Below are 25,001 nucleotides of genomic sequence, written 5' to 3'. Positions count from 1 at the left end.
GAAAGGTGGGAGAGGAGCTGGAGGAGAAGAGTGATAGCTTTAAATAGCTCTCTCCCCGCAAATGGTAGCTGCCATTTCAGCAGCAGTTTTTGGACCTCCATCCATTTTCTGTTGCACAAAAATAAAGTGGGAACCGTTACTAATGGAAGGTGAGTTGGAATAAGTTGTTGAACCACAGAATGTTACCAAAAGTGCATCTGAAGCTCTAGTGATAGGATTAGAAAGAAGAGGTTCAAATAGTCCAGGAAACTTGTTTGTTTTTAAAAGAAAAGAAGAAAAAAAGGTGGTTGAGTGGGGAAAGAATAAAAAGAGATCTGATTTTTAAATATTTGAATAAAGACAGGTCTATAACTTACTACTGCAGGGGTCGGCAACCTGCGGCACGCGGGCTGATTTCTAGTGGCACGCTGCTGCCAGCTGGGGTCCCGGCCGCCGGCCCCTCTCAGCCTGCCGACGGCCTGGGTTCTGTCCATCCAGGCCGGCAGCAGGCTGATCAGGGCTGGCAGCTGGGACCCTGGCTGGCAGGGGCTGGCGGACAGAAACCCAGACCGGCAGCGGGCTGAGCGGCTCAGCCCGCTGCCGGTCTGGGGTTCTGCCTGCCGCCTGCGCTGCTAGTCTGGCATACGAAACCTTTTACTGGCACGCGAAACCTTAAATTAGTGAAGACTTAGCACACCACTTCCCAAAGGTTGCCAACCCCTGTACTACTGTGTCTGATGCATATGTGGCATAAGTATACTTCACCATCAGATTGCTTCTTACAAAGATTTTTTTTCTAAAGAAAAGGAAATTGATTCTTACCTAGTAAGCCACTTCAAGGAGTGTACAAAGCAGCTACTTGTAGATTACTCGGGCAGTTGAAGGAGTGAGACTAAAGTCATCCTGTTTCACTCAGAACTTTTGTCAGTTAGTCAGATTCCTCCTTTCCTAATCATGTTCTCCAGTTTGTTAGCTGCACCTTGTGGTAGCACACCTCTTTGTCAGTCATTTCACATGATTTTCCCAATATTGCTAAGATATAGGTGTGTGTGTGTGTATCTCTTGCTTTCCTTTCCTTGGCAGCCTAGGAATTTGCCTGTTAGCAGGAATGAAATGTATGTCTTTGGGGGAAAAAAATGTTTTTAATAAGAGTTTAGTAGAGCTGGGAGTAGAGTGGCAATCTGTGGGATAATCATTGTCTAAGATTGAAAGGTCACATGAAATCTTGTTTTATGTCTCTTAGTCATACACAGATGTATGTGGTTGAGAATTTGATCTCAACTGCTATGTAATTTTCACTTACAGAACTTTGGAGTGTCATTTTCTGCAAGCAACTGAAGTTTTTCTGCATGTATCAAAAAGGGAGGGAATGATTTCTTGGTTCTAATTATTTCTTACTAGAAGGGCACTAGACATTTTCTTTTCTGCAGTTAGTGTTTAATTCTTTCTAATTATAAAAGAATGTTTAGTGTGTGGTTATGGAAAGAATAGAGAAAGTTGACCCTTATTCCTGGTTCAGATCCCTTTTTCAGGAGAAAGGTCTCTGAACAACAGGATATTCCAGCAGATAACCAGGTTCCTCAGAACACTAGAGAGGCCTCACTAATTCAGCAGGCAATTGCATAGTTGCAAACTGCTGCAGCAAGGAGAGTGACAGCTTCTGGTCAGAGTTGTGGATTCACAGTATTGAGTCTGTTATACCCTGAAGAGCCAACATACTATAGTAGACCAAACAAGACGAGACAAATAATTTTGATAGCACTTTACTGACTCACAAGTCCTTGGGTTTTCCATTTCAATCACATGGTTCTTGGCACCATCTTTGTTCCTTTCAGTAAGCAACTACATTCTTTTTCAAAGATCCGCTTCCACTAAGATCTAGGAAAAATGAACCTAGCAGTGTGACACTGAACAGAATGCTCTGCAGAAAGCATGATATTCAGAAGAAGTTATCCAGACACTTCTCACAGCCTAGAAACCATCTACCACACAGCTATGTTCTGCATATTGGAATAGGTACATTATTTTGTGTATGGAAACAATTAACAACCAGCTGTCTATACTACAGTTTCTGTGGGATATTTCAGCCAATATTTTTAAGGGACAAGCCTCTGCACTTATTTTGGCATTATACTCATAAACATTTTCTCAAAGCAGCTGAAAAAATTAAGCCTCCTAGGTTTTTTTCAGATGCTTCATTTAGACCTTTAACTCAGTTTTGAAGGTACTTAGTGCTCTTCCTTTAGAGCTTTTCCATTCGGTGTCACTGTATTTCATGAAGATCTTAGTAGTCAGTCTCAGCTTGGAGACTCTCTGAGCAGGAAGTCCTCTTAGTGGAAAACAGTATTGCACCTTCTGCACCTACAAAGTGGTACCAAAAGTAATTACAAAGAAGAATACAATTATCCATAAATCCCAAGCATATAGTGCACTTTTTTTTTTGTTCACACACTAGGATGAAAGAACAGATGATACTACCTTGATTTTAACAGAACTGAACTATTGAGAAAATCCAGATCCCTGTTCCTTATACAGTCAACCTAGCTGGAGGGTACGGAAAGCTCATAAATATCATCCCCTAGATCTAAAATTGAGTAGAAAAATTCTATGCAGCCTGAAAATGCCTTCATGCCCCCTAAGAATCTGCGCATTAAGTCTCTGTTTGGACAAGCCCTTGATCTGAAAAAGCCTATGCATTGGCAGAGGAAATTGATAAAGCAGCCATGCTGTCCAACATACATGTCTGTGCTAGTTGCTACAAAATAGAGACTCTCAGTTGGCAGCTGATGCAGCTTTTGGCTGGAGGATACTTCACACTGAAACTCTTACTCTGCTCAAGTCAGTAGTGATCATTGGTCATGTCCCCTCTTTTCCTTCTCTTCTCCCCACTTTTCTTTGGCTACTGCTGGCTACCCCATGAGTAAGGGTCAGTGGGAAGGCTAACTCAGGGAAGAAAGATTGTCTGAACTATAATTTCTCTTTCCCTAAGAAAGGCAGGTCCACTGACCTGAAATGCACACACAGACACACCAAATGAGCTAACCTAACTTTGGGCTCCTTTTGAATATATATAATACTTATGTGTTCAGTTCATGATAATAGCTGGGATCAATAACCGTACCTTTTTCAAGACTTATTTCTGGTCAGGAAGCAAAGGGGCCAGTTTTAAACACATTCTTAGTACTTCAATCGACAGCTTTGGGTGCTCCAAAGACTGCAGAGAAAGTATGTGACCTATAAGTAAAATTTGTGGACATGATTTTCTTAGAAGAAAAATTAACAGTGAGAGACACATTTTTTCTTTAAAAAGAAAAATTATCCAACAAGCCACCCCTTCCCTACAGGTTAGTTACGGGGAATTTAGATGTTTTTAATTACGCTCAGATTATAATTTATATCAACAAAATACATTGTTAAAGCAGACTAGGAAGTATCTACCATGAGCAGATTCATCCTACATGAAGTCTTCAATGACTTTTAACATTGAAAAGTGTACACTGAGCATTGATTATCAGGGAGCATCATGCTCAACTTGTCCAGAACAGGAAACTTGTTGTTACATTATTATTCTCATAGTCTGGAAAGGAAGTACTGTATCAGGCTGTCAAAGTGCCTTCTTTATAATAACATGCTTCATCAGGGTGTTAACTATTGATGACAGTGCTATAGATCCAAATGATAATAGTATGGGAAGTGCTGTGTGTATCCTCTTCTGCTGTTTCCCTCTCAGCTAGAAATGGAAAGGAAAAACTACGTCACATGTTCATGAGTGAATTATCTGCCACTAGTGACTGCGGCCTATTCTGTGTTAATTTGATAACTAATGCTTTAGATTTTATGTGGCATTAATTGTTGAAATCAGTTCCTACTGTCTGCTTTCTTCTCTGCTTCCTCTTCAAAAAAAACTTTTTTAGTAAAAAAGACACTGACAGCCTAAATTAATATTATAGTGGTGCCACAGCGCCTCTATAGTTTAGGTTGTATCACAACTTCTGTTTAAAGGTTAACCTTTCTAAGTCCTCTAAAATTGATCTGCTTAGTCGGATTCTTTTGAAATTTGGTGTGCTCCAGAAGGGTGCAGAATAGGGTTAGTGACCCAAACATGGGATCATTTGAGGTAAGGGTTATGGGTTTCAGGGTTAAGCACAAGTAGCGAGTAAGAACAATATGCATTTAAAACATATACCACTGATTTGGCATTAATGTCACCACACAGTCCTGAACTAAATAAGCAGCAAGCACTCAGGTCTTTGAATAAGCTGTTATTCTTTGCCTTGTGGTTATCTGCTGCAATTAGTAAAAGAAGGCCTGTGAGCATCAGCCCCCAGGGCAGAGATCTTCACCTCCTCTGTGGTATGGTTGTCTCCCTCTAGGTCTGGCTGAATTAACTGAAGAGTCTGTCATCTTTTTTTTTTCCTTTATACTAGGGGGTGGAATTGGTCTCCACCACTGGAGATTCCCTGCTAAGCATGCTCCATGGGTTCATGAACTTTTTTCATTTTTGTTTACCTGGTAGTCCCAGGCTAGCTGGAGTCAGGGGACAGCTGCTTCACTCTTCTGGCAAACAAACAAAAAACCCCACTGAGTACTGCTATTTAAAAGGAGCAGCAACAGAAGCATGGGGTACGTGAGCACAGGGATGAGCTGCATTTGTGTATCTTCAGGATCCAGTATGTATAGTTTAGTGGAGAATTGTATATGTTGTATAATTAGCAGGACACAGGTTTTATTACAAAGGATATTGTCAATAATAAGCTGGAGTATGAGAGCCTTCTAAGCATTTATTATCTGCATGCACTCTAGGTAAAGTGAGAATGATTGGACTCAGGTGTAGCTGTACCAAATCGTGGAGACAGTAATTAGCTCTGCTTGTTACGGTGTGTTTGCAAGGTCTGTGAATTACTTTGAGGTTGTGTGACAGAGTTGTGATCATGATTTGGGGAGATTTGTGTTTTCCATCCTTTTGTCTAATGAACACCTGCTAAATCGATGGCAGAGTGCACTCTGGTTGACCCCAGTACTCCAGCTCCCTGAGAAGATAAGGTAAGTCAACAGGAGAGCATCTACTGTCGACATGGTGCAGTGAAGCCACAGGGGTAAGTCAACCTAAGCTACATTGACTCCAGCTACATTATTCACGTAACTGGAGTAGCGTAACTTACGTCAACTTACCCCTGTAGTGATGACAAGCCCTGTGTATTTCCTGGCTTTCAGAAGTTTGAGTTTTGCTCAACTCAAAGTTCTGCAAGGGGACAACATACTATCAAGCAACCTTCTCTCTGGGTGTTAATTTAGTTTTTTGCCATTGGACTTTTAATTAGTTTGCTAATGTTAGAAATTTAAAAGTGAAATTTGTTTGCACAGATTTGTGGTCTGACAAACAAAATATTCAAGGCTTAGACTCTATCACATCAATCTTCCTAAAAAAGTATGTGACTTGGGGCTTTCCTTCACATCCGAAACCACCATGTCTTCCAATACTGTCCTAACCAGCAACCCCTGGACCAACATTCTCTAATTGCCAGTATGTTCCTGTATTTCAAAGGTTTGATATAGTGTGAATTCATGCAGGCAAACTCCAGAAATTTTAGAGCCAGCCCAACAGTGCGGCTGCTACTTTTAGCTGTCATCTTTATCTAAATACCTTAAGAATTCTTAACCTTCCCTCCCCCTTCAGTGTAGCAGGCTAGTGTAGATAGAGTGCCTTACTGGGAGTTAGGAGAGCTAGGTGCTTTGTTCCTGACTGTGTTACTGATTCTACTGTGTGATCTTGAACAGAACACTTAATTCTCTGGTTCTCTGTTTTCCTCACCTGTTAATGGAGGCTAATAATAATAATATTCCAACCTTGTAAAGCACTTTGAAAATACTGATGAAAAGTGCTATATAATTGTGCTAATGTTTCTGATTACTTATTACTGTTTGAGCAACTTCTCAGGAATTAGCAACAATAGACTCTTACAGCCACCCAGCCTTAAAATTTAACCTGATCTGAGGAGGATTTCCTGGCACCTGCCCCTGCAAGGAGAATCCCATTGAATAACACCTTTAAAGAAGATGCTCCTTTCCCTCAGGACTTTGGGAGTTTAAGGATGTAGATGATTATGGAGGTTTTTGTGGCCTAAAAACATAGGAAGTACCTGGGTTCTGTGAAGGAGAAATGGAAAGAGGAATTGTAATTTGGTCACATAAGTGGGGGATAAATTACCAGAGTTAAGAAAGGAGAGATGGATACAGATGTTACAAACATTGTACTTATAGCTGTCTGGCATTTTCTATCATTTAAAACAGTGGTTCTCAAAGCCGGTCCACCCCTTGTTTACCTGCCGCCGGTTTGTTTACCTGCCGCGTCTGCAAGTTCAACTGATTGCGGCTCCCACTGTCCATGGTTTGCCGCTGCAGGAAGTGGTGTGGGTCGAGGGATGTGTTGGCCGCCCTTCCTGCAGCCGCCACTGGCCTGGAGCGGTGAACCGCGGCCAGTAAACAAACTGGCCCAGCCCACCAGGGGCTTTCCCTGAACAAGGGGCAGACCGGCTTTAAGAACCACTAATTTAAAATATATCAGAATCAGAAAGTTATATTACTAGGACAGCACTGTGCCAGAAAAGTGAGGACTGTGAAAGACACATCAGAGTAAAGGTGAATGTATGAATTGTCTACTTGTATAGTCAATTAAAGAAGTATGGGACTTGATGCTTTAATGAATTTTTAAATGACCCAGTTCTCTGAAATAAGGATCATATTAAATGTAATAGATTCTCGGTGTTTGTTAGAACAAAGAAGAGTCAGGAAAAATTGACTAAAGCTTATAAAGTTGGCATAGCGGCAATATACCTTTATGCTGAGTTTAACATAACATTTTAATTCCATTGTGGATGAATAAATAGTTGTCAACTGCAAGTAAAAGCAGAGGTTAAAAAGTAGACTGAACAAATCATGAGTGCATAGAGGTACCTCAATGTGTTTCAGCTTCAGGGATTCACCATAAATAGGTATGCAAATACACATTTATAAGATCAGGTTATTTTTAAAAAAGGGGATCTGTTTTATAATTATTCCATAAAATAACTGCTTAAGAGCTAAATTAAAATAAATAGACAAAATATATCTTACATCAAAAAAGCCCCTTTTGCACCATCCACTCCTCTCCCAAAGTAACCATCTTCCCCCCAAAGCCTGTCAAATAAATGGCTTTTGCAGCATGCCCAGACGTTTCCAAGTGTAGGCGATTTTAAATCAAAGCAAGTTCAAGAATCACAGAGCCAACCCCCTTGGTCCAGCTCAGGCATAATGCTTGTGTAATTTTTTTAAAAGTTAGTTTAGTACATATTGAAAAGGTTTCAGCTTTGTTCTGAATATTTCTTCCAGTAGGTGGTTTGTTGATGGTTATTATTGTGCTGCTTTATCCATTGCAGGAAATAAGATGTTGATCTGGTTTTAATTTTAGAAGTATTTAAAGTGCAAGAATCTGAAAATAGATGTGGGTGGAATAAATTGTAGTGTATAGAACTTGAAATAAGAAAGAATATGTTTGTAGTTAATTGACCGTGTAACTCTCCATTATTAGAGTTCTGCAAACCTGTAGATATCACAGACCATGTTTGCGAAGCAAATGCAGATACAAATTCTGTATCTGGGCAAGGTTCTAACCGTTATTAATCCTCAGTCTATCTTGATATACATGCTAATTTGTTTCCACTACTGTATAAATATAGTATCAGTTGGGTTTTTAATACAGAAAATCTTTATTTATTTATTTATTTTTAACATCTTCCCACCATGGTCTAAATCTAACACGGTGTATTAGGTGTGGTTCTAATTCAGAATCTTCCTTACTATTAGAAATGATGCTTCTCAGCAGGAATAGTAGCTGTAATTTCACATAAACCATGATGTGGAAAAAGAATCCCATCACATTTGCTTCAAGTATAGTAACAAAAGCTGAAAGAAATTGCACTCAAGTTTAGAAAATAGAGAAAAATTAGAGTAGAGTCTTAGACCATTATATTTGAAACACTTTTTTGTTATATAGGTCAGCACCACAGACAACTACATGGAAATCTTGAGCAGATTTATTTCTTAAATGTCAGTTAAGAATTTGATTTGATTAGACCAGATTTAGCAATAAAATTAGAACTGTGTGATATAAGCCTCCCAGATTTTTATGCCTAGACCCAAAGGGTATTGGTTCAGAATTACTGGGGTGGAATGAAGTGTGGAATGTTGTAAGAAAGGTATTAGAACCAGCGACAAACCTTGTTAATGGAGAAATAATGAAGAAAAATGAGGATCATTTGTTTGTAGATAAAGGTCCAGAAATTAAAGAAGGAATGGAATGTACAGTAACAATGTAATTACTGAGGGGAAAATTATTTTCCTTTTTTCTGGCTTGATGACAATACAAGTATAGAAACTGAATCTAAAAATGAAAATACTACTGCTAGAAACGTATCTGTAAATGAGATACTGGAGGAGCAAGTTGTAAATGCTCTTCCCAACAGGCCCTCCAACAAAAACAGAATCTCCAACATTCCAAAAAACAAAATCTATAATTTATAAATTTACAAGAGAGGGGAGTGTGTGTGAAGCTAAATTTTGGTGACTGTGTGTGGTTGCTGCACCTCTGATGTCTGGAATAGGCATTTAACAGACTTGTCAGTTGGAAGCAGCTGCTCTGGAGTCTGAACCCAAGAGCAAAGGGGGCTGGATGTAACTTGTGAATAAGGACTCACATGCTTGGCTAACTCAACTTATTTCATTGTTTTATTTTTTCCTTGTCTTTCCAATCCAATGACAGTTATGAAATCAAAATACTTATTTCAGAGGATTCCAAATTGGTCTGTTGAGCAGTTTGTGTTGCTTCATGGAGAGCTGGATGGTCACTGGCTCTCTTCATTGTTTTCACTTTCTTTTACAGTTCTCTAGTGTAACGATGCTGCTTCTGGCGGAACACAACTGAGAGCATCAGTTCAGGACAAACTGCTTAGGGCAAGGCAGTTACAGCCCAAAGCTGGGTTTCCTTTATTATTAAGGCACACCAAACCAGCCAAACAGAGAGGACTTCGGTCTCACCCCACTGGCTAACCATAAGTCATACAAGCAATTCCCTTAGACATTCCAGTTTCCCAGTATCACCACCAGTGCCACTCATTATGGGGACGAATGGTTATGAAAACCAATACCCCAATAAAAGAAAAAAGTTTCTCCTGATCCCAAAGGACCAAGCATCAGACCCAGGTCAATATACAAATCAGATATTACCCACAAATCACGCTGTTGCTAATCCTTTAGAATCTAAAATCTAAAGGTTTATTCATAAAAGAAAGAAATATAGATGAGAGCTAGAATTGGTTAAATGGAATCAATTACGTACAGTAATGGTAAAGTTCTTGGTTCAGGCTTGTAGCAGTGATAGAATAAACTGCAGGCTCAAATCAAGTCTCTGGAGTATATCCACAGCTTGGATGGGTCATTCAGTCCTTTGTTCAGAGCTTCAGTGTAGCAAGGTTCCTCCGGAGGTAAGAAGCAGGATTGAAGACAAAATGGAGGGGTTTCCAGGGCCTTTTATATTGTTTCTCCTCTGGGCAGAAACCCCTTTGTTCTCCAGTGCAAAATCACAGTAACAAGATGAAATTTTAGCCACCTGGACAAGTCACATGTCCATGCATGACTCAGTTTGCAGGCAGCAGCCATTGCTCACATGCTAGTTTGAACTTTCCCAGGAAGACTTCTCATGTGGATTGGCATCTCCGAAGGTCCATTGTCAGTTAAGTGTTTCCTGATTGGGCACTTAATCTGCAAATTCCTTTCTCAAGAAGCTGACCAAAAGCTTCACTAATGCTACTTAGGGCTTGGCTACACTTACAAATTTGCAGCGCTGCAGCAGGGTGTGAAAACACACCCTCTCCAGCGCTGCAAATTGCGGCGCTGCAAAGCGCCAGTGCTAAGTGTAGCCACAGCATTAGAATCAAACACATTGGCTTTGGCTACACTTGCACTTCAAAGCGCTGCCACGGCAGCGCTTTGAAGCGCTAAGTGTAGTCAAAGCGCCAGCGCTGGGAGAGAGCTCTCCCAGCGCTGTCCGTACTCCACCTCCCTGTGGGGAATAACGTACAGCGCTGGGAGCCGCACTCCCAGTGCTGGGGCTTTGACCACACTGGCGCTTTGCAGCGCCGCAATTTGCAGCGCTGGAGAGGGTGTGTTTTCACACCCTGCTGCAGCGCTGCAAATTTGCAAGTGTAGCCAAGGAGATACAAGTACATAGCCAATATTCATAACTTCCACTACAAAATTGATACATGCATGGAGATAGCATAATTATAACCAGCAGCTGCAAAACGTCTGTTAGTCTATAAGGTGCCACAGGATTCTTTGCTGCTTCAGCAGATCAATGTGGACCCAAGAACAAATGGATATAAAGTGGACACTAGGAGGTTTAGACTTGAAAATAGAGGAAGGTTTCTAACCATTAGAGGAGTGAAATTCTGGAACAGCCTTCCAAGGGGAGTAGTGGGGGCAAAAGACATATCTGGCTTTAAGACTAAGCTTGATAAGTTTATGGAGGGGATGGTATGATGGGATAGCCTAATTTTGGAAATTAATTTGGCAACTGATCTTTGATTATCAGCAGGTAAGTATGCCCAGTGGTCTGTGATGGGATGTTAGATGGGGTGGGATCTGAGTTACTACAGAGAATTCTTTCCTGGGTGCTGTTTGGTGAGTCTTGCCCACATGCAGGGCTGGCTCTACAGTTTTCGCCGCCCCAAGCAGCGCGCGGAATTGCCGCCATGGATGGCGGGGGAAGTCCGTGCGCCCTTAGGGCGGCAGGTGCGTTTCCGCGGTGGTGGCAATTTGGTGGCAGCTTCTATGTTTAGCTGAAGCCCCCGCGGACAGCTAAACATAGAAGCTGCCACCAAATTGTCACCGCCGCGGAAACGCGCCTGCCGCCCTAAGGGCGCACGGACTGCCCCTGCCCTCCGTGGCGGCAATTCCGCGTGCTGCTTGGGGGCAAAACAACAGGGACTGCCGCCCCTTGCAGAATGCCGCCCCAAGCACCAGCTTGGAATGCTGGTGCCTGGAGCCGGCCCTGGGTTTAACTGATCGACATATTTGGGGTCAGGAAGGAATTTTCCTCCAGGGCAGATTGGCAGAGGCCCTGGAGGTTTTTCGCCTTCCTCTGCAGCGTGGGGCACGGGTCACTTGCGGGAGGATTCTCTGCACCTTGAGGTCTTTAAACCACAATTTGAGGCCTTCAATGACTCCATAGGTTAGGGTTTGTTACAGGAGTAGGTGGGTGAGATTCTGTGGCCTGCATTGTGCAGGAGGTCAGACTAGATGATAGTATCATAGAATCTCAGGGTTGGAAGGGACCTCAGGAGGTCATCTAGTCCAACCCCTTGCTCAAAGCAGGACCAAACCCAACTAATAGAATCATAGAATCTCAGGGTTGGAAGGGACCTCAGGAGGTCATTTGATCATAATGGTCCCTTCTGACCTTAAAGTCTATGAGTCTATGAATCATAACCTTTCCATAGACACCTTACTGGACCTCCTTTGTACAAGATTTGGTGCAACTATATGACCTTGGTTGCAACAATGATCTATACGGTCCCAGTTCACGTCAATAGCATCACCTCTAGTCCAGGGGTTCTCAAACTTCATTGCGCCAAGGCTCCCTTCTGACAACAAAAATTACTACATGACCCTAGGAGAGGGAACCAAAGCCGGAGCTGCAGACACTGTGTAAGTCAATGTAAGTTATGTCAATTTAAGTAAAGTAACTCACGTAACTTAACTAGCATAACTTAAATCAACTTACAGCATTAGTGTAGACAAGGCCTCAAAACTGTCAACATTGACATTGCTAGCTGGGAAGATGCAGCTAACAGTCTATGCTGGGGGGCTGCTCTGGAACAGGGAGCCAGAGGCAGAGGAAAGGTGGTTGAGGGTAAAATGAAGAAAGCAAAGAGGAAAGCACAGCAGGCCTCAGGTGCTAATAGTGTGCTGGCTTCATCTTATGGCCCTGTGCTTTACACCTGTATTAACTGTGGCAAGCACCTTCACTCAAGAATTGGACTCTTCAGTTACTCATGATGCTGTAGCATGACACAGTAATTGAATTGTTTTGGTGCTTACACAACCATTTCTCAAGCTGGAAGGGTGCCATTATATTACCATATATTGTGTGTTTGCTGGGTCGGGCTCAGCCATTGAAAGAGTGTTTTCTGCCAAGTAGTTTCATAACAAAAGTTAACTAGATATCTCTCAGGTTTTTATGTTAGTTAGGGCAGTTATGTTTGGGAAAGAATGAAATGTTATAAATGTTAAAAACAGTAAGAATCTGACTATTTTGAAACAGTTTAATCAAAGGCAGGAGTAGAGAGACTGAACTTGTTTTTCGTGTTCTGCCCCCACTGAGACTCTCCAAGTCAAATTAACAAAAGATGTGTTGTAATTTGTAATTGATTGAGAAGAGTAAAAATGCAGACCCAAAAGAGCTTTTTTTTTTTTTTTTTTTTTTTGTGGTCAAATACATTCCCACCATCTTCTGACACTTGTCACCACAAGAAGGAACTGTTATTGTTAAAGCTTAGGTTAATTGAATCTCTGTGGTTTAGAAGCTTGTACTCAGATTGACTAGTTAGATAAGAGTAGATGTAAATGTTTTCTCCACTTTGTGGGCTCTTCAGGAAAAAAAAGTAATATTATTGGTAACATGAAGCAGTCATCCAGTTTCGGTGCATGTGGTATGTCAAAACTGAGGGCTTGGCTACACTTGAAAGTTGCAGCGCTGGTGGAGGCTTTCCAGTGCTGCAATTAGTAACCGTCCACACCTGCAAGGCACATCCAGCGCTGCAACTCCCTGGCTGCAGCGCTGGCTGTACACCTGGTCTGGTTGGGGTGTAGCAATTGCAGCGCTGGTGATCCAGCGCTGCTCGTCAAGTGTGGACACACACCAGCGCTGTTATTGGCATCCAGGGTATTAGCAGATATCCCAGAATGCTTTTAACTAAATTACTCTTTGTTTTGTTATGCTGCCTCTTTGTTTTGTTGTGAACTCGGAGCTCCACGCTCGTCCCGGAGCTGCTTATCTGAAAAACAAACACAGCTCCTGTTTGCTGTGATCAATCTGTACCTGGCTGTGAACAATCAAATGAGATAATGAGGCAGGCAGGGAAACAGCGGGGAGTCCGTTGGATGCAGGCTGTTTGCAATTAAGAGTTAAGAGTAAGGGGTCGGGAACATTTTCTGATTTTTCAAGGCAGGAAGCTAAAACACAGTGTTGGCTCCAAAAATCCACTCTCTCTCTCCCCCCGCTCCCTGTCACACTACACCCCCCCCACCCCCCTCTTTTGAAAAGCACGTTGCTGCCACTTGAACGCTGGGATAGCTGCCCATAATGCATCACTCCCAACAGCGCTCCAAATGCTGCAAATATGGCCACACACCAGCACTGGTAACTGTGAGTGTGGCCACACATCAGCGCTGTCCCTACACAGCTGCACGACCAGCGCTGTAACTCCCAGCGCTGCAACTTTCAAGTGTAGCCAAGCCCTGAAATACTTGGAAGATGGAACATTTCATTCATTTTCTACATTTTTACCTCTGTAAAAGAATAGGGTACTGTTAACAACAAAGCCTCTACTTACAAAAAGAGAGAGAGAGGCAGGAAATGAATATTTTGTGACTGATAACCATGTCTTAGAGACTTTTCACTAATATCCTTTTTCTTTTTTAATTGTTTATTGAATGGAGTTGTCTTTTTTTAAATATAATAATCAAATTCCTAGGGTTTTCTAATATGTGTATTTTTAAATTATAAAAGCTATTTTGCAATCTCACAAGCATTTATCAGTGCAGAATCTTTATTTTATGAAATCAAGTTGAGATGAGGCTTTTTCTAATCGCTTACATAAAGAGTGCATTGATATTTTTATGTATTCTTCATAAACATACCATGAGTTAGTTAAATGAACTGCAGGTACATCAGATTAGTTCGACTTAAACCATATAGTAATAGAAAATTTGCAAGATGGTTCCTTCTGATATTCTCTTCTGGACAGTGTAAACACAGTAACAGATGAAAAGGATCACAAGGAGACATGACTTTATTCAAATAGCATACATGTATAAACAATGAAGTACGGTACTTAAAAATATTTTTTTAAAAGATTGATTTGGCCATCTCATTGTGTTTGTGTCTTTGAGGATGAACTCAGTCTCTCAAAGAATGCAGCTGTTATGCCTTTAGCCCAAGTTTTTGACATAATTTTTTCAGCATATCTCTTATTGTAATGCCTGACTTGGGAAAAAGGTTGCAGTATAAAGCAATAAATGGTATCTAATTTCTATTTCCTGTCCAAAATATAGATACAGCCCTTGATATAATGATTCTTTGCCCATGGTCTTTTCTTAAAGGAGATATCAGTGGAAACTTTGGAGGCATTAAATTTGCAAATGCTGGAAAATCCCTACATATAAACAGCGATGGGGAAATATCCTATGTTCTGTTTAGGGTGATGCTAAGCATCTGTAGAGCTAAATAAGTTGGCTAATACCTAGAGCAATATCCCACTCACCAAAGGCTGGCCTGAAGAAGCCTATTCTTGTAAGTCCAGGGAGACGAGAAAGGGCTGACTACCTCTCTTGGGTTTAAAGAATGAGGAGTACTTGTGGCACCTTAGAGACCTTAGTCTCTAAGGTGCCACAAGTACTCCTTTGTTCTTTTTGTTGATACAGACTAACATGGCTACCACTCTGAAACCTGTTTCTTGGGTTTGACCTGCCTCAGCCCACCTCATAAAGGTCCTTGTCCTCAGTTTTTTCTCAGTCCTGCTGATACTTCCTCTGGTAGTGCTTAACAGTCCTTTCATATCACAGATACTCTATCAGCATTGACAACAGAGGAGCCAGAAATGTTGCAGTGAAATATGCTGCAGCACTTCTGCCTGCCTAATGTGCCCAGAAAGACACTATACTAGTAGAGTGCAGAGACCAAGTATGGACTGAGAGAAAGGAACGATGGGGAGAATGTACTATGTTCTTTGCTGACACGTGCTCAGATTCAGCAAGGTGTTTAAACATATGCATAACTTTAAACTTGTAATTCCATTGACTTGAAAGACTACTTGTGCTTAAAGGTGTTCAGTCAGAGCCATAGTTGTGACACAGGATATGCCTGACCAGTACATTAATGTATGAAAGAGCTAAGAGTCTTTCACCATTGTTTGAAGGTAAGTTCTACTATTAATTAGAATAATTTATTAGAAATGTGTGTAAAATATGCAAGTATTCATATTAAGCCACTAATGTTAGTTTTTTGTTCACATTGTTTTAAGAGAAACATTAAACTACTGAACGTGTACATTATCTACACAAATTGTTCGAGTGCATAACCGTGTTTACCTCTCAAATCTGTGGAAGATACATTTTTACACATGCATAAAAACAGCAGAACCTTGAAACTTGCATGTTGCTACTCTTCATTGTGGAATAGTTAGTGTCAGGTTTTTTGGTGTTTTGGGGAACAAATAACTCCCATAAAAATAACATTTATAAGTGACTTTAAATATGGATAAAGTTCACTCCCATTAATATGAAATTTCTGTTAAGTTTGTCATTGTATAGTTGCTGGTGGAATTATCAATTGGGGTTTCAGCACTCTGTGAAGGCATGAGTAGGTCATAAGACTGAGAATAGAAATTCATCCATCATAAATACTTTCAATTTCTTGTGACTTTTTATAAAGGTTTCTTTCCAGACTTTGTTTCGAAGCATTGAGACCTAACTAAAAGTGATTTTTGGTGGTAAGTTTGGGGATTGGTTTGACCAATTTTAAGTTATCAGCGTGTGAAAAAATAACTTAAATGCAAAAACAGTTAAAATAACTAATGCACAGCTGCAGTTTAAAATGAATTTATAGGGAAAAATAGTATGTTTCACATTATTTAAAAACAGTATGGTAAAATGAAATTCAAGTCATAAAACAAATGCTCAAGGGGGCAGAATTAAGATTTTTGCATGCATGCACTGTTTCTGTTCTCATTTGGAATCTTGCTGAAGGAAACTGTCCTGTTGTTTCCATCTGGGTGAGGCTACAGGAAGTTGGGACTAGATCATATTTTGGGAGGATGGTGACCCCAAACTCTAGAGATCAGGTGGCAGTGCCCTTTACAGCCTTAATGTAGTTATTGACGTTATATTTGATACAATAATCAAGGGGTTCTTGTTAAGAATACCTCATTGAATGGTTCATAAACCATTCATAATACAGTCATTTAGGTTTGGAAACTCCCACCTTGCCAGAAATCCCCCAGTTGGAATATTTTTCAACTGAGCCTGGTTTTAAGTCTGAGATTGTGTTTTCTAGCACTAATTAAATTGCTGTAGCCAACCAATCTTTTGCTTTTGCTTTTCCAAACTGCTCTCTCAGTCATTAGCTTTACAGCATAGATGGCCTGTGCTATTAGACTTATGCATTTATTTTAACAGACTTTAAAGCTGCTCTCATACCATCTAATCTTATAGTGATATGTGACAGACCACTCCAGGTCTTAAAGAATACTATTTTTGACCTTTGAAGTAAGCTCATAACCTACTGGGAAGGATGGAAACATGAAAGAAGGGCTATAAGGGACATAAAAGGACTCCCAGGCCACCCTCTGCTCCCTGGCAATATATACACCTGCCCAAAAAAGAAAATACTACAGGCAGTCCTACAAACCTAGACTGGTGACTCAACAGTTTTATCATTAGCCATCTTATGATTCTCCTAGTAAGAGACCAAGGGTACCTAAGTCTCATTTCACTACACCTTCCACATCTACAGCACTGTCTTAACCCCATCCCCCAGCTAAAAGATATTTTTGTCAGAAGTTCAAGAGCTGCAAACCATCAGGGATGCCAGCACTATCCAATCCCTGCATCTCCTTTCAGGGTCATTTAATACTTTTTTTCCCCTCACAAAAAGTTACCCCGTTCACCAAACTCCACCCATGCTGCTTTCAGGCATGGCTCCAAACACTGTATTCCCCAATCAAACATAACATAAATAGCATGATTACAATTCCTTCCAGAGTAATGTCATCTCTAATGTTGGTAGAAGTGTATCCATCAAGTATGTGTGGGCATTCCCTTCCTATCCCTTTCACTGGACAAGACGATCATCACAAATGTCTCCCTTTTTGGCTGGGGAACCTGCATGGACGGCCACACAGCACAGGGTGCTTGGATGCCCTGAAAGGCCAGGATTCACATCCTTTTGGAACTTCAGGTACTCGGAGAAACTTGCAAGACTTTTTTTTGCAATTTAACTAGTCCCACCATTTTCACATGTCAGACAACGTAATGACCATCTTTTACTCAACAAACTGGGATGGGTGAGATCCATTCCCCTGTGTATAGAAGTGGTCACCTTATGGAATTGGTGTATCAAGAATATAATCACTGTGTTGGCATCTTACTCCTGGGAACTTAGAATATGTTGGCGGACCCCCTTAGCAGGCATTTTGTCATTGATCACAAGTGGGAGTTGCGCAACAGTGTCTTTGCTCAATAGGGGAATCCCACTTGCGATCTGTTTGCCTCCCAAATGAACAGGAAATGCAGCATTTACTATTCCAGAGGAACTCTAGGTCTGTACTCTCAGGGCAATGCCTCCATCTCCCCTGTCAGACCATCTGAGCTTTGTCTTTCCTCCCTTATTGCTCCTACCTTGGGTCTTATGGAAGATTTGTCAGGACAGGGCATGAGTCAACCTCATTTCCCCCAATTGGCCCAGACAGTTTGGGTTCCCGAATCTCCTACAAATGTCATCTCGTCCTCCAATCAGTATCTGGTCCTTTCCTGATCACTTGACCCAGGAGACAGGCAGGATCAAGCATCCCAACCCCAAAGCACTTCATCTCAAGGCTTGGTTTTGGATGGGGTGTCAGCCCTAGAATGTTCCTGCTCTGAAGCCATCCAAACCATCCTCAATAATAGCAGAAAAGATTGGAAGTATTTTGTCATCTGGACACAGCAGAAATATGTATCTGAGTATTCTGATAGTCCCAAATAAGGGGAATATCTTCTTTCTCTCAAAATGGCTGGGCTCTCATTGAGTTCTCTAAGAGTCTACCTGTCAGTAGTCAGTGCATGCCGTGCACCATTAGATGATTATTCAATTTTTACTCACCTATTAGCTAACAGATTCTTGAAAGACCTAATAAGAACCTTCCCAACAGAAAGGAAACCTACTCTTCGCTCAGACTTGAACCTTGTATTTTTGGCACTCACTTCCACTGTTTGAACCACTAGTTCCATGTTCCATGTTTCACCTATCAATTAAAGTTCCATTCCTTATGGCCATCAGCTCAGCCAGAAGGGGTGCATGAACTTGGAACGCTAATGGCAGACCCGCCATATGCTAAATTTCATGAGGACAAATTCTCTTTCATACATATGACGTTCACCCCCAAGGTAGTTTTGGAGTATCTCACATAAACCAGTCAATCTACTTACCTGTGTATTTTCCCAAATCTCTTGCATCTGAGGAAGAGAGGGAATTTCATTCCCTCCATGTGCGACACACTGTGGCCTTGTATCTACAAAGAACACAACCAAGCAGAAGATCGCCTAGTCTATTTCTCATTGTAGAAAAATGAATCCGAGGTCAAGCTGTATCTCCCAGACAACCTCTAAATAGATCTCTGGCTGTACCCTGCTCTGTTACCAGTTGGTACTCAGGATCTGAGGGTTCAATCTACAAGAGCACAAACCGCCTCAGTGGCAGCGTTTCAGGATGTACCTCTACTTGACATTTGCAGGCAGCTACGTGGAGTTCCATCCACACGTTCATGAAATATTATACTCTAGTACAGAACTCATCCACTGATACATCCTTTGGGGGCAGTGGTTGTACAAGCAACTGCATCCTCACACCCTCCCCCTCTTTGCTGACTGCTTGTCCATCACCCAAAGTGGAATATGCAGAGGCTATGTCTACACAGGGATAAAAGACACGTCTTCCCCAGCCCGGACTAGCAGCTGAGCCTGGCACAGAGTAGGAGCCACCAGCTGGGTCTTCTCCAGTTCTGCCTTCTGCCCCACAGTGATTTACCTCTCTGCCGGCTGCCCTGTGCACCCAAAACATAGTGCTGGGATTGATCGCATGACCGCTCTTGTGGCTTCCCTTTGCTTCCCCATCACAAAGTCATTTTTCTGCAGGGGACATAAATTCTGTGCATGTGCAGTCGCGCAGAATTCCCCCAAGAGTATGGAATAGAAACTGGCCCATCTAACCCAGATTCCCTATTAGCTGTCCAGTTTGATGTTAGTCAGCAAGGCAAATTGTCCAGAGGGACTTCAACATCTGGGTATGTTGAAAAACCTTTCTGTTTACACAGGCTTTTCCCGAAGGCAGTGATTAAGTAGGGAGGATTTTTTTGGAGTGGGATGGGGTGGGGCAGGTTGAGTGTGTGAGAGAATTGCTCATTTAGTTTTGTTGACTTTTTAAGTTTTATTGATTTATAGTTGTATGGTTTATTTTCAGCTATGGAGTAAGGGTAGGATTCTCCCTCCCTACATGCTAGCCACATTTTAAATTTTCAAGCATCATTTAGAAACATATAGTTCAATACTCTCCCAGTGATCTATTATCCACAGATCATTGGCATACTCAACCATAACAGCTCCCTGTTCTTAAAACATACTTGGGAGCACTTAAACCTATGAATTATAAGAACTGCTGTGGTCTGTTGCATTTTTTCTTATCTAGGGAGCTTTTAATCTTCAGATACTTTCATGTGTAGTAATTTGGAACTGCAGACAGAGTACAGTCATTACTTTCTGTTGGATGGGGGTGGGGAGTCTTTTTATATATATATATATATAAAAATCCATATTCTAATGCAGCCTTTTATTTACATTAAGCTGTTTCCAAGCATTCAGCATAGCAGATGGAGTTAATTGGGCATTTTCTGATGAATCCTTTTGCTTCCAGAAAATGCTGTTGCTTCAAAATTAAAGCTTTCTGCAGGAATCCATGTCAATTTCAATGAAATTACATTTTAAAGATAAATAAAAAAAGCATTTTGCTATAGTTGAAAAGGAATGAGAGACGTTGGACCCCATAATGCTTTATAGAAATATGTTTGAGTGTAAATGACATAACTGGAATAAGTTTTATGCTAGATATGTCATGTAACATATCTTTGCAAAGGTTATGTTCTACTGAATGTATTCAACCTATTTGTATGCATGTATCATTTTTATATCTAAAGTTATGAGCGTTGGCTCTGCTTGTATTTAAAGTGTTTGCTGCAGGAAGCACATAAGGCAGATTTGGTCAACATAGTGTGAAGGGGTTATTCAGGTAATTGGGAGTACTTAGCTGACAGTAGACCTTGGGAGATGCCAATCTACATCTGAGAACATTGAAACTAACATGTAGACAATGGCGTTGGCCTATAAAGAACTGAGTCATGCATGGACATGTGACTTGCCCATGTGACTCCAAAACTCCATCTTGTAACTGTGATTCTGCACAGAAGAACACAAGAGGTTTTCACCCACAAGAGAGAGACCATGGAAACCCCTCCATTTGGTCTTCAGCTGGCTCAGAAAATAGCCTTTCCACCCCAAAGAGATGCCTGAAAGAAACTGGAACAAAGGACAGTAACTACATGGATGTGAATGATTACTGGACCTTCGTTCTGTCTGTTATTACTTGGAACCGCCTAAATCCTACTTTTTATATTTAATAAAATCACATTTTACTCATTAATTAACCGAGAGGAAGTATTAATAGCTGGGGGTGGGGTTGGGGGTGCAAACAGCTGTGCATATCTCTCTATCAGTGTTATAGAGGGCGAACAATTTATGAGTTTACCCTGTATAAGCTTTATACAGAGTAAAACGGGTTTATTTGGGGTGGATCTCATTGGGAACTGGGTATCTGAGTGTTGGAGACAGGAGCACTTCTTAAGCTGTTTTCAGTTAAGCCTGCAGCTTTTGGGGGACGTGGTGCAGACCTGGGTCTGTGTTTGTAGCAAGCTAGCGTGTCTGGCACAACCAGGCAAGGTACTGAAGTCCCAAGCTGCCAGGGAAAACAGCACATAGTCTCAGCACATCAGGTGGCAGTCCCAAGGGGGTTTCTGTGACCCAACCTGTCATAAATTTTTTTGTTTCAAAATTACTTACTATAAAATAAATTTTGAAATTATATTATACACTATAATATATAAAACAAAAAAGTCTAAATCGAACAAAACATTTAGATTTTAATGAAATGGAGCACTTGACCCAAAACTAGTCTTTTCCAGAACATTTTGAAATTTTTGTTTGTTTTGTTTCAATTCGGAGTAAAACCAAACCTGAAAAATCACAGAATTTCCCACCAAACAGAAATTCTGATTCCTGCACAGCTCTTGTAAAATAATAATACACATCTAATGAACTGGACAGTTTTACTGTTATCTTCTGCTTTACTGGAATGTGTATAGAAAAATGTAGCCTACACTTCTAAGTAATGTCAGAATACAGTTTGCAACTATAGACCGTGGTCAATTAACTTCTTTATCTAAATCATCTTGTTTTGCACAGCGTATTAAAAAATGGTTTGAATCCCTCCTTGGACTACATAGAACGATGCATAAGAATGTGACATTACTAGTCTGTTTCTTTGTGGTTTGATGGAAGACCCCGTACATACACCTCAGCCAGGCACCTGAGGTAGATTCTAATTAATCTCTGAGACTAGGGCTCCATAGAAACAATTTCATGGGAGAGAATTTAAACAAAGGCCAAGATTTAAAAAAGTAAGTGTTTAAAGCTAGGCTTGTAATCCACAGTCAGGCTCCTAAATCACTGGCTTGATTTTCAAAAGTGCAAAGCACCCAACAGCATCCACTGAAGTCACCATAGGTGCTGGAACTAGGAGTGCTGAGGGTGCTGCTGCACCCCTGGGCTTGAAGTGGTTTCCATTATATATAGGGTTTACAGTTTGGTTCAATGGCCCTCAGCACTGCCCCCTATAAAAATTGTTTCAGCACTGCTGGAAATCACTGATATTTCCGAGTTGCTCAGTAATTTTAAAATCATATCACTGAGATTGCTAACATTAGGCACCTATTTTTGAAATTCTTGAGCTAGCTTAGTAAATCAGTAGCTAGAGTTTTCAAAATGTATTGCCCCCACAGATCACAACCCAACTTCTCCACTTCTTTGGGGTATTTGCATTTTCTGCCCTAGTGGACAAGAATTGAGAGAGAAAGGACCAGACATGTCTCTAACTTGTCTCTGTGCTGAACTGTGTGTACATAGTGGCAAGAGGAGCCCTTTTAGGGTTCTGCTTTAAGTGGTTGAGTTCAATATGAGATTTGATGGTCAGACTAATTATGTGAAAGCAAGTAACCCATCTCTGGCCTTACACGCACTTCCATTTTAAATATGTGGATTTATTGGTACATCCATCTGAAGGAGATTCTTTCTTTAAAATTCCTAATCTACTTTCTAGTTGTAAATAATTCATACTGTTTTTTTCTTATCCTGCTAGCTCTGTTGAATTTCTATATGTTGACTTGAGACAGGTTTACTGTGCAAAACTAACTTACGGAGATAGACGGGAGGCAAGAACGTACATTTCTCTCTCATAAATTCACATTTGTCCTGAAGAAAAACATGAATTAAGTTGTCTTCCCAATTAGACCAGTGTATTCTATGTTAGAGGTGTGGTTATGAAAGTCTGACTTGGAGAACAGTGGGCTTTACTTTGGTGTGTTTTTTCCCTACAGACTTCAGACTTAAGGTAATTCAGTGTTCTCTCTCACAGAAAAAGCTAACTAGGCACTGAAATATATAAGCTCATATCACCTTAACTCCTGTCATCTTATCTTTTGTCAAATATTCTTACATAGCAGCATTTATTCAACTTATGCATAATGGCTGGGTTTTTATTGTTTAGGTTTTTTAAATTACTAAATTGTTTGGGTGGGAATTAGCAATTTGATTCATTCTTGTTCTTGCTTTATGCAATGTAAGGTTCTGCTGTATTTGATAAGGTTTGTATGCTTTTGGAAGTTTGATTTTATGTATGTTTTAGTATATAATGGAGGGTTTAAATTTGATTAATTGTCTTGTATGTAAGTGTAGCCCATCTCCTTGATAAAAATGTCTATTTTTATCTCATTATAGCATCTGATAAGCAGGGCAGGATTAAGCTTTTGTGTGCCTGGCTCCAAACATATTTGTGGGCCCCCATGCAGGCAATGGAGCATGGCATGGGGAGGTCAGTCTCCAGAGTGAAGGGCAGCCAGGGGCAATGGGGCATGGCATGGCATGGCAGGGGCCTCCCCGCTCCGCCTAGCAGTTGCCAGACGCACAGTGGCTTACCCAGCTCTGTGGTGCCAGCGTGCCCCTTCTCCTCGGGGCAGACCCATGCCGCGCCACACAGCCCCCACACCCAACACAAACACACCCCAAATCCCTATGGCCTTAAATCCCCCCCCCGGACCCATTATGCCCAGTGCCCCTCCATACTCCCTCCACAAATGCACAACACCCTGCACAACACCACCTCTGCCCTGTGTCCCCCTGCCCACAGCCCCACCACAACTGCCCAGAAACCCCACTCCCTAGTGCCCCAACACACACATCTTCCCCAGCCCCTCACAGCCCAGCACCCCACCCCTCCCCCCCCCCCAAGTTCCTCAGAAACCCACTCCCCCACACCCTGCCTCTCACCTGCACTTACCGGCCCTGCTGGGAAGTGACTATGTTTGCCAGGCTGATCTGGCAGTGCAGCCAGGGCTGGTCCAGGGGCCAGGAATCACTCTGGTCCTTTGGGAGTGGTGTGATCAGCCAGGCCAGGGCCTGACCCGGCCGTGCTCCCTCAGGACCCACTTGCCTGGAGGGGCCCAGCCAAGCCCCCCCACATTGGCCCACCTGTCCCCAAACTGACCAAGACTGGCCAGGCTTCTGCACCAGTCCCAGGTGACTCAGCTCTGGGAGACAGGCAGGGCCCCGCAGGTAGTGGGAATCAAAGACTGCCCGGAGCTGGAGGTGCACTGGGGTCCGGCAAGGGGGCAGATAGGAGCCAGTGGGTGGGACCAGGGGCAGAGAGGAGCCCTCGGCTGGGCTGGCAGGGTCTTGGGGGTAGTGCAAGCAGAGCAGGCTGGGGCCCCTTCTGAGCATGGGCCAGGCTCCACGGCACCACTGGCGCCATTGTAAACCCGGTACTGCTGATAAGTTGCACTTGAATACCTGATACTGTTATAGCTGCTGTCTTATAGCTTATATCAAGGGCACTTACAATCTCAAGCACCTTTTTATACTTAAATAAATCTAAATAATAAGTGAATATGCTTTGTACTTGTAGGCACTTGCAGATCAGTTTGAAGACAAGAAAACATTGGTATCTGAACGACTGAAGATTTTCTACAGTTGTCAGGTGCCTCCACACTGGGCCATAGAGGTATAAGCTAACAATATGACATTTACTCTAGATACCATCAAATTATATTTGATATTACATGATATTTTGTGAAGTACCATGTCCTAGAAGCTGCAGTAGAAACCCACTGTCTGCTGCATGTTACCATATATAAATTGGAAAACTTGTTGAAAAAATTGGATTAACCTAACATAGGAATATGTAGATTTTTTTTTAAGAAATCAAATTCTAGAACATGTGCAGCTTTTTTATATACGTTTCTATCATACACAGAATTGACTGCTTGCTTTGAGATGTTTGCTTTTAAAACAGCTTTTCTGTATGGTCTTTTCCTTTTTTGCTTTAATGGAAAACGGAATAATAATTCTTCAAAAGAAAAAGGAGCAAATAGAGTTAGGGTGTTCTACGGTTACCAAAATACCATAAATGAAAAGGGATGGTTGCCATTCTTAGGGGTCTGCTTCCTGTCTCTCCACCTACCCATTAATGAGGTAGACCAGGTCTTATAGGAGGTGGGTCATGGCCAGAGTACTCTGGGTCAGTGGACGAATTAACCCTGTTTGTTTCCATTTTCCACATAAGCCTGAAGTCC

The 25,001-nt window shown here is 41.6% G+C and overlaps 1 protein-coding gene across 4 annotated transcripts in view; it reads left to right on the top strand.

Annotated features, from left to right (window-relative positions):
- TTC27 (tetratricopeptide repeat domain 27) overlaps window positions 1-25,001 on the top strand; it is a 193,895-nt gene that overhangs the window by 104,882 nt on the left and 64,012 nt on the right. For 3 of the 4 annotated variants that reach the window (XM_039531879.1, XM_039531877.1, XM_039531880.1), the window contains one exon: window positions 24,335-24,430. The exons of the other annotated variant lie outside the window; for it this stretch is intronic. In XM_039531879.1, coding sequence (XP_039387813.1) covers window positions 24,335-24,430 — 96 coding nt within the window. The remainder of the gene's footprint in view (window positions 1-24,334; window positions 24,431-25,001) is intronic. 4 annotated transcript variants of the gene reach the window in all.

The sequence above is a fragment of the Mauremys reevesii genome, linkage group 3 (genome assembly GCF_016161935.1).
Source record: "Mauremys reevesii isolate NIE-2019 linkage group 3, ASM1616193v1, whole genome shotgun sequence".
Classification (NCBI taxonomy): Eukaryota; Metazoa; Chordata; order Testudines; family Geoemydidae; genus Mauremys; species Mauremys reevesii.
Note: the sequence above shows the minus strand (reverse complement) of the source record. Positions and strands in the feature narration are given on the sequence as shown.